General features: G+C 39.8%; 1 protein-coding gene across 2 annotated transcripts in view; it reads right to left on the bottom strand.

Moving 5' to 3' along the window:
- Positions 1-318: 318 nt before the first annotated feature.
- Positions 319-14,307, bottom strand: part of LOC138021647 (uncharacterized) — a 17,743-nt gene continuing 3,754 nt past the window's right edge. For both annotated transcript variants that reach the window (XM_068868580.1, XM_068868581.1), the window contains 3 exons: positions 14,156-14,219; positions 4,950-5,372; positions 319-3,754 (listed from right to left, as the gene is read on the bottom strand). In XM_068868580.1, the coding sequence (XP_068724681.1) occupies positions 3,666-3,754; positions 4,950-5,372; positions 14,156-14,219 (576 nt within the window). In that variant the 3' untranslated portion in view covers positions 319-3,665. The remainder of the gene's footprint in view (positions 3,755-4,949; positions 5,373-14,155; positions 14,220-14,307) is intronic.

Raw genomic sequence — 14,307 nt, 5'->3', positions numbered from 1 at the left:
AACCTCAGAAAAAGATCTGTTTCGTCGAATCAACGTGTGAGGCAAAGGGCCTCTGCTGGCACGACTTATGGTCTTAATGACCCCAGAATTGAAAAAATTGACTGGAACGCTGCAGTTCAATACCACCCAACTCAATCCCCGTCTGTTACTGAGTAACACGTACCACAGGCAACCCAGTGTACGCTCATCGAGTGTCTAGTTTTTTCATCAAATTTTGTCGCCCTTGAAATTTCGCGCAAGTTTTTTACTGATACATACATACATACATACCTAAACTTTATTTCATCTCGAATTTCGGAGTAGTTACAACTGCTAATATCTTCGAGTTTACATGCAAGGGATTAGCGTGCAAATGTTCCTTCAATTAAATTATGGCATTTTCTTTGCAAACAGACGGGTCTGGTCAGCTCTGACAAAAGGAAAGCACCTTAAGTATTGTCTTATCTACACTATACTGTTCCTTTGACAACAAATTACTAAAGGCCGGTTTTGTTGCTACGAGGATAACAGAGAAAAAAGCACTTCTCTGTCGCGAATTTTCTATGATAAAACTTGTTCAGAAATCAAAAGTTTACGTTAACAGCACACACCAGGGCTACCGGTACTCCTTAGTATCTGGCTAGAAATTTTCTTTTCACTTTTTCCTCCGGCCGCGCTATAGCTATTTCTTCCACTTGTCCCAGAAGCACTGTAGGGAACAATGCTTTGGTTCCTCTGTATGATATGGTTGTATTGGAAACCGTTGTGGACTGAGAGGACTAAGGAGGACTAAGAATTACACAGCTCAAAAGTTCACGTCCATTCGCCATATCGCCCCAGTCCAGCGGGGCCGACTCCTTTGATAAAACCCTGCTTGGCCGATCGTCCGCGGATGACATCACGCAAGTTTGTAGTGAGGCTTATTACTGAATTAATTTCAATATTGTCCTATTTAATCTCGTGAAAATCCGATATTGAGCATATTGATTGAAATTTTAATGAAACTGTAATCTTGTGAGTTCGATTTTTTATCCCGTATCGATGAGGTTAACGAACGAATGATAGAATATATGAAATATTCATATAATTGACTGACTGCGAAATTTGAAATACATTAGAGTTCGAGATCATCGAAGTTAGCAAATGCCTGAAGGGAGGCCACGCCTACTTAGTTTGGTGAGCATGCAAAGCTGTTTCAATGCGATTTGTACGGCGTATAGTTTTTTTGCTGCATTTTATAAATTTTACTTCCTTTAAGATTGCTTGTGTTTGATTTAAATTCCAAAGTTGTTTTTCTAGCTTTTATCTACAATTTTCTAGATGTTCCTCTAGACTTTGTTCCCTACTAGACTCCTAGTTTTTCCCACCAACCCATCCAGTGCGCAGCCCTAGCTCCGTAACTCTACCAGAAAGAATACTAACGTCTACCAGAACGCGGGTAAAACCATTTACAGATCAAATACATAAAAGGGAATTATCGCTTATAGGCAGCTGGAAAAAATCAGGTGGTTTCAACGGGATTCAAACTTAATTAGGAAATTTAAGATCTACGACGGCGACGGTCGACGAAAACGTTACCTCAAAACCTAACTTTGCTTTATTATAAGTCTTTTGCGATTACTCAGTCTCGTTCACGTCCTACAATATGGGCGAAGTATCCTAAAAATAAACTGGTACGAACGGTTTCAGAGTGGAAATAGAGAATGGAAGATTCTCTGTTGCTCGCATACGTTGTCGTCAAAGCCTCAAGTTTGGTGATTTCCACGTGGTAGTTCTGCAGAGGACCGCAAACATAATTTCACGATTATTTATGCTCTTTTAACCAATGATATTACAGTTTTGTGGCGATGTCGTAGTCGTAGCCGTCGTCGTTTCTTAAACTCCCAAATATGACCTCTGCGATGCCAATGTCGAATGATCTACCTACTACATGAACTATGAAGCTTCTCAGCAAGTCAAATACCTTTCTGTCCAGGGTAATGAAACATAGATCTTCCCAAGAATTGCAAAGAAGTTTCTGATTATAACTGGAAATTACAACTAAAATTTGTTGAACATCCCAATTTTTTTTCCTGATAACAAAAACTACTTGATACAGCTAAATAACAATGTAATCTGGGTATCGGGATGCAAAACCTTGAATATTCTTAATTAATTTAAAAACATGAGATGATATTTGAAATGCAGAGGACCAGGTTTTAGTCGGTTGTTACTGTAAAGGAAGCTTGTGAATTTACACTACTCTGAATGAACTGTGTTCTATCCTCTCTGAGTGATAAAGTCATTCTACTAGTAGCAATATGTATTACATGAATTAAGACATTTTAATTACTTTAAAGGGAAGCTCTACTTCAACAAAAATAACTTTAAATCACAGGAAATAACTGTTGCAAAAAGTAGTTTCAAAGAAAGTGTTCGTATCCGAAATAAATAAGTTTTAGAATCGCCTATTTTTGTTTTCAAATTTCGCGGGCGCCGCCATCTTGAATGATTGTGACGTGTTACGGTTGCCCTATTGTTATTAGACAAAAGCTCTTTGTGTCAGAACAATAGGGCAACCGTAACATTCAAGATGCCTGCGCCCGCGAAATTTGGAAGTGAAAATAAGCGATCTTAAAATTCACTTTTCTTGATATAAACACTGTTTCAAAAACAAATTTCGAACAAATTTGTTTGTAAAAATAATTTCCTTCGGTTTAAACTTATTCTGTAGCTAGAGTGGAGGTTCCCTTTAATAAGTATATACCAAAACAGCGGATAGTGTTGAAGTCGCGTTCTAATTGGCTGCTCAAACTCCAAATATCCTTTGCTATTCATTTAGGGGGTGGGGTGCAGGGATGGCGCAGTGGTGAGAGCACTCGCCTGCCACCAATGTGGCCCGGGTTCGATTCCCGGACTCGGCGTCATATGTGGGTTGAGTTTGTTGGTTCTCTACTCTGCACCGAGAGGTTTTCTCCGGGTACTCCGGTTTTCCCTCTCCTCAAAAACCAACATTTAACTTGATTTACTTTCATTGTTAATTTCAGGTTACAGTGTCCCCAATTAGCGCTCCAGCGCTAGAACGACTAGACACTTAAATAAAGTTCCTTTCCTTTTTCCACCTCCTAGCAACTCGTGCGGGATTTACTCCCTAAGATATCGTAATCGTTGCCATATTATCTCATTGTTTTAGCACACACTAACGTATCCTCCACCACCACCACTGGCCGGCCACCTTCACGTCGGTGAAAAGTTAGTCAAGGTCTTTTCCGTCGGATTAAGAAGTGTTTGTCAACCAGCAGGGTGTCGACTTGTGTCATGCAAGTTATGTCGGTTATACACTTTCTAAAACATTTACACCAGCGCAAGCACATTGCAGACAAACAACGTATTGTTGTCCTAAAAGACCAGTGGACAAACGATTTTCCTTCCTTAAGAAGTGCCGCAATTAGTTCGATTGTTTAATAAATGAAATGTTACTAATTAGATAATCTTGTTACCGTCCTTCAACGTCCAATCGGATTCAATTCGTGCCAAACTATTTACGAGACAACGCTTAATTAACTTTTTAATATGTTAATCGTTTCTGACAGTTTTATTCTTATCTCTGTAAACTCAGTGAAAATGGTGTCATGAGAACGCCGAAACGTCGTTCGCTTTTAGTGTTAATTTTTAGTCGTTAAGTAGTTTAAAAAATGCGGGTTCACTCAGTCCTCTGTGACTGCCACCGCGATGTCAATGTTTCCATCGCCCTCTGGTATACTGATTCTGCAGCTTCCACTGTCGTCAACTGCCTCTACACAAGAGGAAACGTATAATCAATTGCCTGCGGGCCAGCTCGTGAGAGTTACGCGCACCCGAGGAGGGCAATCTCAGGGAAGTCGAGGTGGGACGCTGCACGTTGTAGTTTTTACTTGGAGAGGTTAGTTTGTGAAGAAAAAGTGCCGCCAAGTGGATGGGAAAGTAAAACACGAAAATATTGGTTTAATCGAGCGTTCACTCTGAGTGAAGGGCTAACCCTCGAAGTGTCAGCCGTTTTATCTTTTCACGGTGGCAATTCGACCTTAATAAACTCCATTGATCCTCATTTGGCCAGTCGTTCGTCTATAACATCAAACGAGCTAGCTGTTGGAGTAAAGCTTTTAAAGTGCTATTTAATGTCATGGAAATCCCAACTTGAAGTTGAGTATTCTAATTGAAATTCTGAAAAAACTGTTATCTTAAAGACACGTTCAAAGAGAAAAATTAGCGCAGTTTGCTATTAAACAACAATAAAAGCAAGGTGACACACTGTGGCCAACACATCACGCGTGCGCACAACCATTTCACCCGGTCAATTAGCAGCCATGGACAGCTGTTTCGGCCTTTTGGTGTGTCACCTTGCTTTTATTGTTGCTATTAACACAGTTCGTTTACGTGTAAGTGCGTCCTAGACATTGGTGAACCTCTGGCTGACCTACAATCTTATGTGTCTCCGGCTGTCAAATGATTTCAACTGAAGGGTTTAAGGACGGTGCCTACTATTGTTATTGCGCATTCGTTCTGCGCATCTTGAGATACTCGGATTTCCTATGGGTGGTGCTTATTAATACAGGGATATTTTTGCCCGGCTCAAAAACATGCGGAGAAAGCAGAGCTTAGCAAGTACTCTTGGTATCCAAAAAGAAAATTGGGGTTAGCCGTGCATTTTTCAGAGATAATTAAGCTTTAATTTGGAAAAGAACGTCATAAATCGCTTTGTATTAATGCTTTTTATAAATATTGCTGATTAATTATCTTCGAAAAATGCGTGGTTAACCCAAATTTTCTTTTTGGATTTCAATATCACTTGTTAAGATCTGCTTTTCCCGCATATTTAGTAAACCGATCATAAAAACATTTGAATAAGTAGGCACCGTCCTTATATTTTGTTTCTGTTGTTTGCAAAATCAGCGTTGTTCAGAAAGTATAGACAGTCTTCCGTCTGTCAATAGAAGCATTAGATAGTTTACCTTTCTTCCTTTTCTGCTGTTTTTTCGCCATCATCATATCCCACGCGGTGCCCACAATGACTACAGTCACCAGAATGCCACTCAGTATGTAAAGAACCCAAAGGCTTCCTTGAAAAGGATCTAAATCTTGTTTCTTTTCGTGCTCTCCTTTTTTAATTTTACGCTTCGAATTCTGGCATCTTCGAGGAACGGAAGTACTTTGTTCCATTAGCGTTTCGTCACTACCAAATTGTTTTTCGGCCATCTCTCTCACACATTTACGAAAACGAGATCCTGAATTGGCCGAGATTCCAATAGCATATGATCCTAATGCACGAACAGCCTGCAGAGTTTCATTTGTAGTGTAGCATCCTTCGTGGAGAACACTTTTATGGCCACGCTCTTTGTTCAAGTGTTCCTTCAGACCATGAAAGGATTCCTTTTCTGATACAAGTATTAAGCAGAAAAAATCACGTTCAATTTGTCTTCATTGTATACTGAGGCTTTCTTACTATTTTCCATTTTGAAAGTCGTGTTAAAGACTGAACCCCGAAATGGCACCCTTAATTTACCATATCATAAATAATAATAATATATAGATTTAGCCAAGCCTAAAAGCGGAGCTCCCTGGTTATATATTCTTACTGCCTGTTGGGTTTTTAAAAATAAAAGGTTTCGGATTGTCCGCGTATTGATGTTTCCGGTTGCTGCTTTAATAATTAAATCATTTTCATTGCTTTCTTCTATAGAAAAATTCACTGCTAATTCCACGGTAAATTTTACGCTAAAAACTGATATCACATGAATTACGAAGTGATGAGTGAGACATCGGTTTTTCCAGTGAAATTTACTTTGCAATTCACAAGTTTGGCAATAATTTTTCTTGAACCGCATGAGTTTTAAAAGAAAACAAGCACACCCTCAGCGTGCGAATGGAAAAAAGGGTCATTTCAGAGTCAACTGTCAATAGCCAGCGAATAGGAATGACGCTAAAATTAGAAGCCATAAAAAAACAACTTTGACGGTCAGTTCAAGGTCAAAGAAGAGTTTTACTGATGTACTTTATTCCACTTTTATCCCTGAAAACAAGATCATTCACATCTTGATGTATTTCATTGAAACACGCCAGGTTGGCTTGGTACAAAGAATCGGCAAAATACGGCAATGCAACCAAGAAAGGACGAACTTCAAACACTTAAATAATGTTTGGGTGCTTTAAACAAACTTCTGAAAACACAAGCTAGTGAGATTTCCCTCTAATGTTATGAGAACTCATTGCCATTACTTGTTTGTAACATAAGGGCAAAATTTTCTTGTAACTGTCGAAGCACAACGAAAACCAGTTGGGCAAACGGATTAAAAAAGCACTTGTTCGCTTGCATTTTAGAGCAAACCAAACAAACAAATCAACTTTTTCTTTATGTCCAAAAGAGTACAGATAATTGTTATTTAATTCCAATTTTCCAATTCGATTTTCATTCCCGAACAAAGGAAGAACCGACTAAACCACCTTTTAAAAATACGCAAACGGTTTAGTGCCCAAGGAAAGAATTTGTGGAATAACTTCTTCCAACAAGTACGAGCTATTACTGGTATTCTGTTTTGTCGTTGTCGTTCTCTTTCGCTCTCCTTTCGTTTCTGTTCTAGACACAGGTCCTCCAGGGATCATATAATCTTATCAGAGTTTCTAAAGATATGCCAAAAATTGAAATACAGAGAAAAAAGCAGCTCTAAGCAAATTAAAAATAAACACTCAGCTTTAAGTTTACATCCCGGCGATGCTTGACTTGAATAACTGCGTAACCACCAGTGTGGACCACAGATATCATGATATGTCAAACTGGATTGAAACCAGCGTAAAATGCAGAAAGAAAACATCTTCCAATCCTTTTTCCATCTGAACACGAAAAGCGTTGACTGTATACATCGAATAAATGGCGGCCAACCTGGGTCGAGTTAGCGGCCAAACATGATACCGAGGCGTTTTAGGATAAACATGCAGTATTTTTGAAAATGAACGATCGATCGACGTGCGGAAAATTACATTCCTTGGTTCTTCTTTAAGTGCCAGAAGGTCATCGGTATTAAGAAATGATGAGCTACGGTTGTGGCTGAAATGTTGGAACGATTATGCTTAAAGATCAAATTGTAAAGAGGTAAATTTTAACCTTTAGTAAGCTCACATCGTTCGATCCGGCTTCATCCTCGGAGACCCAGGGGTAGATCGCAGAGGCAAGGAGAAGTCTAAACGGGCAAAAGAAAATGGCGACAAAGAAAAGCATAGTAGGGCGAGAAGAGCCAGACCAGTTCCAAACAGCAGGGGTAGTTCTCAATTCTGATTGGTGCCAGAAATTTTTTGTGTTTTTCTGCCCAATCAGAGGTCAGCAGGCCGTGAAGTCGTTTCGTGTCTTCTTACACGGAAATAACTTGATAGCCATACTCGCCTGGTTCGTTTGGCAAGGTTTTGCTCGAGAAGAAAGTCTCAATCACAGCACAAAATGTACAGGAAATTATTCGGAATATCGGCGGGGAATTACGCTGGACCTTTCGCAGGTATCGTTACAGTCGCGTATTTCCATGCAACTGTGCCAGGTTTTTGTAAAGATGTCCTCCCCGATTCACCTATAAAATAGCTGTGCATGTGATTAATTGTGATCTGACAATTGAATTATTTTTATTCTGCCCCCATTTCCTAGTCGAGGTATTTCTAGATTTCTTGAATCAATTGCTGTGGCTGAAACTTTGCTAATCTCGAGAGCAAACGTTTGCTTCTGAATGCTGCCAACGTAACAGCTGATGCGTTCTTTAATAGCCTTGCAAAGGGCAATACCCAGGCTGTGCAAATGTGCTGGCAATTCCTTTGAGATAAATTTACTTGGATAATGGACAATAATCTGAATTAAAGACAGTTGCAAAGAAAGAGACTGTGAATATTTTATGAGCACCGTAAGTTGGGTTGTCATTAATGTTTTAAAGCAACAGTAATTTTGCTCTAACAAATCAGGGAAGGACACTGGACGAACGTTCGAGATAAACCTGAAAAAATCTAACAAACTCTATTTCCGGTTGTACAATCTTGATTCATTATCCTTTGGAGTGGCTCAGGTGGCATGTGTGGCATTAAGCTGGAGCGCTCGGTTGAACACCTGTTCTAAGCCTCCTAAAGAATAAGGATATGGCATCTTGTGTAATAAGTTAAACTAAGTAATTCACAATAAACTTGAAACTTGAGGATATGCCATTACAACGATGGCAAAGTTTATTTTCGAGTACACTGTCAGTATAATAAAACATATGTTTCTACATCGACATACAGTGTGTGTATGTATACATAATTATCGGAAATGTGCAAACCTTGACGGATGTTTCTTTGCTTGATTTGGGAAAGCAGTGGCAACCTGATCTTGGTGTTTGGGTGCTTTCCTCATGGTGATTTGTTAACTCACCAGGACAAGACACCACCGAGGATGGTGGAATTTGCTTAATTGGTAGATTTTCAAAAGGAATTCTATAACTATTTTTCTTGTCAAAGTGAAAAGCAGTTTGTGCATCCCCTTGGCTCGATGTCAAAGAAGAAAGGGGATGTCTCCTATTCAACAAGTGGTTTGCTGAAATGGCAAATGACGACTTTTTTTCTTTTCCAGTTTGATTTTACCCTTTCCACGAGAAAGACCATCGATCATGTGCCTGGACTTTTAATTTTGATCGAAAACGTCTTCAAGTATTCTCAAAACTTCATCATAAAGGCTTCGCTTTCTCTTTTTGTTAACAAAAAGGTAAGAACGCACTCGACAACAGTTGTCAACTGTTTCTTTCGTGTGGCTCATCGTGAACAATATCTTGAAGAGAACACGAGCTCGATAAAATAAAAAAGTCGCACTGAGTTCAGTGCCATTTGAATTGGACACTGCGCGAGTACAACGCTTTCTGGCCGCCATTTTAGCAGGTTAACTTACAAGTTTTACGGAGTCTGGTGGCTTCGCGTTGCTACCTGGAGATGCTTCAGTGGATTTATGGTTTAGAGAAATTCATGTTCCACGAGCCTGGCGTGTTTATTTAGCGACTGGATTCGATTTTCACGAAAAAAATCATGCTTGTTTTGGGTCGATCGGAGTCCCTATGCTGGCTTCCGTCTCCTACCTTGTCACTATAGAAAAGGTGAAGGGGGACCATTTTTCCCGAAACTTCGTGTACGTATTAAAGACAACAACAGCTCACCACATGGTAAGTTTCATCGATTTTTATTTCCATTTTCTTGCAAATTTCCAGACCTAAACTTCGCCTCATATGTTCTCTATATTTACCTACACACAGTGAGCCTGGGTTACCTGTGGACATACCAGTGTGCCAGTGCGATCAAGAGTTGCTCGATATTAGCAGAGTTTCTGCCACAGCAATTCATGTAAGAAATCTAGAAATACCTCGACCAGGAAAAGGGGGCAAAATAAAAATAATTCAATTGTTAGATCAAAATTAATCACTGCTATTTTAGCTGAATCGGGGAGGACATCTTTACAAAAACCTCGCACACTTGGAAATACGCGACTGTAACGATACCTGCGAAAGGTCCAGCGTATTTCCCCGCCGATATTCCGAACGATTTCCTGTACATTTTGTGCTGTGATTGAGACTTTCTTCTCGAGCAAAACTTTGCCAAACGAACCAGGCGAGTATGGCGATCAAGTTATTTCCGTGTAAGAAGACACGAAACGACTTCACGGCCTGCTGACCTCTGATTGGGCAGAAAAACACAAAGAATTTCTGGCACCAATCAGAATTGAGAACTACCCCTGCTGTTTGGAACTGGTCTGGCTCTTCTCGCCCTACTATGCTTTTCTTTGTCGCCATTTTCTTTTGCCCGTTTAGACTTCCCCTTGCCTCCGCGATCTGCCACTGGTTCTCCAAGGATGATCCGGCTTAGGCTTATGTCATAATTGTCATCTGTTTGAAGAAATTAAAAAGAGCTCTTGTTTTTCTTTTTGTTGTTATTGCTTTTTCGAAGAATACATTATTCAAGGGAAAGACAGTTTTCTTATTAATCCGGATCCGGATTCGTTACACAAAAAGCGAAACTTTGCCAAGAAGGGTGCGATTTGTGCTGTTGTTGATTCAAACTCTGGTGAGATTTCTTATACAAAACTGAGGCAAAATTTTCCGAAAGGTAAAAGTATTAGGTGCTCTCTGGTGGAGAAAATGCCGCTTTTTATGAGGCAGAAAAAGCGGCTGGAAAGCACCATTTTGTCCCAACCAGCTGGAAGAAGGGGAAACCTCTTGAAGATCTATGTGTTGGTATTATTTACAAAGCTGGTAGTACCTTGAATATTTTTAAATGTTTATATTATAGTTTAATTTACTCACATCTGTCGTATTGTACTGTCTCATGGGGACAGTACAATACCTTACTAAATTAAACTGTTTACTACTGCTACAGAAGTGAGTACTAAGGATTATAACACAATAAGGCTGAGTGAGATCATAGCAGACTGACCCCTGTTTACTAGATTAGGTATACTGAACATATTTCAAATTACTAAATTACAAATGGGTGAGCTTGTATACAAACATCAAAATAACTTGCTTCCTGATATTTGTGACTCCTATTTCACAAACATCAGAGAGGCCCATTGATATTGTACATGTGCAAGATCAAACCAAAATCTGTTTATACCTCAGCCAAGAACGAATTATGGCAAATTCAGTTAGATTTGCCACAGCCGATAATTAGAATAAAGTACCTTAACATACAAAAAATGCTTCCTCTCTCCAAAGCTTTAGAAATGAGCTTACAGTTCATCTGTTTACACCCAAAGCCTGAGAATGACGTCTTGTTTAGCTGTAGTTGGACCGTGTCATTGTTTTGCTTTGTTTCGTCAGTTTTGTTTGTTTACTTTCTAACTCAAACTTATTAATTAACCTAATTGTAGTCTATTGTATTTTATTTCTTGGTTTCCACAACGTAGTCTATCATGTCTGCCTGCTATTTAATATTATATATTAATGTTAATACCTTGTATGAATGCTAGATTAGGTGTGCGAACACTACTAACCCTGTGGGTTACCCTGAGCAGTGCTCGCACATCTCCACTCCACATTTCTGTGACATGTATCATGTATTAATTTGTATTGTTTTATCTGTGGAAATAAAGAAACCTATGAACCTAGGAGGACGAGTACCTTAAGAATAGAATGTACTGGCGGCGGCAAGCCCTTTTTGTTTTTGCTGTAAGTGCTATCACTGCTTCATGCAGAAAAATGACGAACCACTAATTTTAAAGGGGCCTTCACACAGCAAACTAGTTTGCAAACTCGTGTTGGCAAACTCAAGTTGGTGTGTGTGAAAGACACAACAACAGTTGTTACATGTTGGCAAACTATTGGCAAAAATAGAGACAAGTTCTATTTGTCGCCAACAAATTGCCAACGTGTTTGCCGACTGTTTTTGTGCCGTTCACACCCTCCAACTTGAGTTCGTTAAACTGGAGTTTGCAAACTCAAGTTTGCCGTGTGAAGATAATAAGATAGTAATGTGTATTGCATCTGGAGGTGTTGTGGAACTCCGCTTGTTCATGGGTGGCGTGTAAGGCCGGTTATTGTAAACACTCTTTGGCTCTTACGCTTCAAGAAGAAAATTTGTAAATTTTCCTTTTTTGAAAGTGGAGGTACACAAGATTTAATCAGTGATGCGGCAGCAAAATCCTGAGGCATACATTAGTAAGCTTCAAACCTCACCAGAGTTTGAATCAACAACAGCACAACTCGCACCCTGCTTGGCAAATTTTCGCTGTGTACAACAAATTCGAATCCGGATCCATAAGAAAACTGTCTTTCCCTTGAATGATGTATTCTTCGACTCTTAAAAAAGCAATAGCAACAAAAAGAAAAACAAGGGCATTTTTAATTTCTTCAAACAGATGACTTGATTTCACGCAACTACGCCGGATCGAACGATGTAAGCTTACTAAAGTTAAAAATTTACCTCTTTACAATTTAATCTTTAAGCAGAATCGTTACAACATTTCAGCCAAAACCGTAGCTCATCATTTTTTTTAATACCGATGACCTTCTCCCACTAAGAAGAACCAGGAATGTAATTTCCGCACGTCGATCGTTCATTTTCTCCTTTCCTCCTTCGAAAATAAGGCGTGTATATCCTAAAACGCCTCGATGTCATGTCTGGCCGCCAGTCGGCTTAGGTTGGCCGCCATTTATGAATTCGGTGTATAAGAACTTTCCTTGATGTAGGATGGCCGTGTAGCCGCGTCGAGCCACAGAAAGCGCGCGAAAAATGAAGCCTCGCTTATGTTCAGGTGAGTTAACCTGGGTTGAGCCTGCAATCTAATCGAAAACCAGTACCTGGTCAGCGGTCAACTCAAAGAAAAGAAAAGCTGCAATCTAATCGAAAACCAGCACCTGGTCAGCGGTCAACTTAAGAAAAAAACAGCTGACCTCGGTGAGCTCTAGGCTTGAGCCCGCGATGTGATGCTGGTCAGCGGATACCTTGCTTTAACAGGTGTCAATTGATCAAAACATGATGTCCAATATCAAAGATGTATGCTGTAAACTAGTATGATACTGGTCACATTAGCATACATGGATGGGTGGACACACGAACGTACGTTCGGACGATCGATGACGTCATGGCTATAAAACCAAAATTTCTCGCATCCGTGATGGGTTACCATATTTTCTTAATTGCGCTCCGCGCGCGCGGAGCTCCGCTATAAAATAAGTTCCTATTTGTATGCTAGTTTAAAGAGAAAAGTTTTAAGTTCTTTTTTGAATTTTTGAAGATGTCTTAAATGTCTGAAAATAATAGGTAAACTGCTCCAAAGCAAATGTCCTGCTTTGTTAAGAGCTCTGTCGCCAAAAATTTTGAATTTGGTTTTCGGAACTTCCAACAGAAGTTTTTCATCACTTCGAAGGTGGTTACGGCCATGCGGTTTTATCAAACGAGTTGATTTAGGTAAATTAACAACCGAAGAATGATTCGCTTTTTGCTTTATCAAGTCGTTTCATAAAACCAAACTTTTATGTTTCACTCCTGGCACCGACGAATCACAATTGTTGCTTTAGAAACATACTCCTTCCTTCCAATGGCAAGGCCTCCTGGGCCTTACCATTTTCTAAACGAGTAGCAAATTCATGTACGTCGTAGGCACTCGGTTGCTCCCGCGACAAATCTCAAAAATAACAGTAAGAGTCTTGAGTATTGTAAACTTTGATACTTCAATGGATTGGTGGTCCTGTGTCCTAAGGCCAGTCAACCCGAACGATTACGTGTTGAGCTCAACGTCATGTGCTCTCATTAAAAGTGGATTCCGGTTTGCTCCGGGATAGACGGACACCAAGAAACGGAAATATAAAGAACATGTAAATTAAGGATAACTGTGCATATTTCATAGCCGGTTGAAGACGACTATACTAGGCAGTTTAAAATTGCGCCCGAGAATTTAAAATGTAATTTGACACCGCTGATGAAAAGGGAGTACCCTCGAAACGTTTGGTTTACATTCTAAATTTTAATTAAACTTTCCTTGACCATTCGTCTGCATTATTGCGCAGCACAGGTTCTTCGAATTTTTTTGTACTAGGCAGTGTCAAGCGTTCGGTGTCGACAAAGCGAACCGATTAAGGCTTAGCAATGGGTAGATTTCCAGTGTCGAAAGATAGAAGTGATCCTCGCACTTATATATCTTGAAAATTTAAGCAATTGTCTCTTTGTAGGCACCTAAAAAATTCAAGTAACTTCAACGGGATTCGAATCCATGACTTCTGCGATGCAGGTGGTCAATTTGTTGGGATCATGATGTGTTCCCATGAAAGGACTGATTCGTCATATATCACTTCTATCTTTCGTCTTTAACCTGCACTTACAAATATGCATTTCTTCATTCTGGTAGAAAATTAGACTCAGATTTCCAGCCGTTGGTGTCTCGTTGCAACCGCTTTACTCCCCACCCCCAACGGCTGGAAATCTAAGCCTAGTAGAAAATGTGCTGTTATAGCTAATGAATGAGAAGCATCCAGACAGAAATCATGTTGGACAGAGTACGAAATTAAACAATGGAGGTGGTCCATTCATGACGCCAAGACTGCGTTCCACCACAGAGATTGACGGTAAAAAGACGAAGAAAGATATAATTATGTTACATACCGAATGCTAGATCTCACAGTCCCACAATCTTGTAAGTAATTTTTGCGTGTGAAACTATGTTCCTAGTGTTTACCTGCTATATTCGCTCCCTTGAGTTCTCTTTCGAACAGAGTTTTGCTGAAAACAGGAACCGCAATCTGTAATGAAAAATAAATTCGTAAGAGGCGCTGTGGCAAGGGCGAAATTTACCCAAATTCAGCGATTGGGAACTGGCAACCAAATCAA

Source organism: Montipora capricornis, chromosome 10, assembly GCF_036669925.1.
Source record: "Montipora capricornis isolate CH-2021 chromosome 10, ASM3666992v2, whole genome shotgun sequence".
Lineage (NCBI taxonomy): Eukaryota > Metazoa > Cnidaria > Anthozoa > Scleractinia > Acroporidae > Montipora > Montipora capricornis.
Note: the sequence above shows the minus strand (reverse complement) of the source record. Positions and strands in the feature narration are given on the sequence as shown.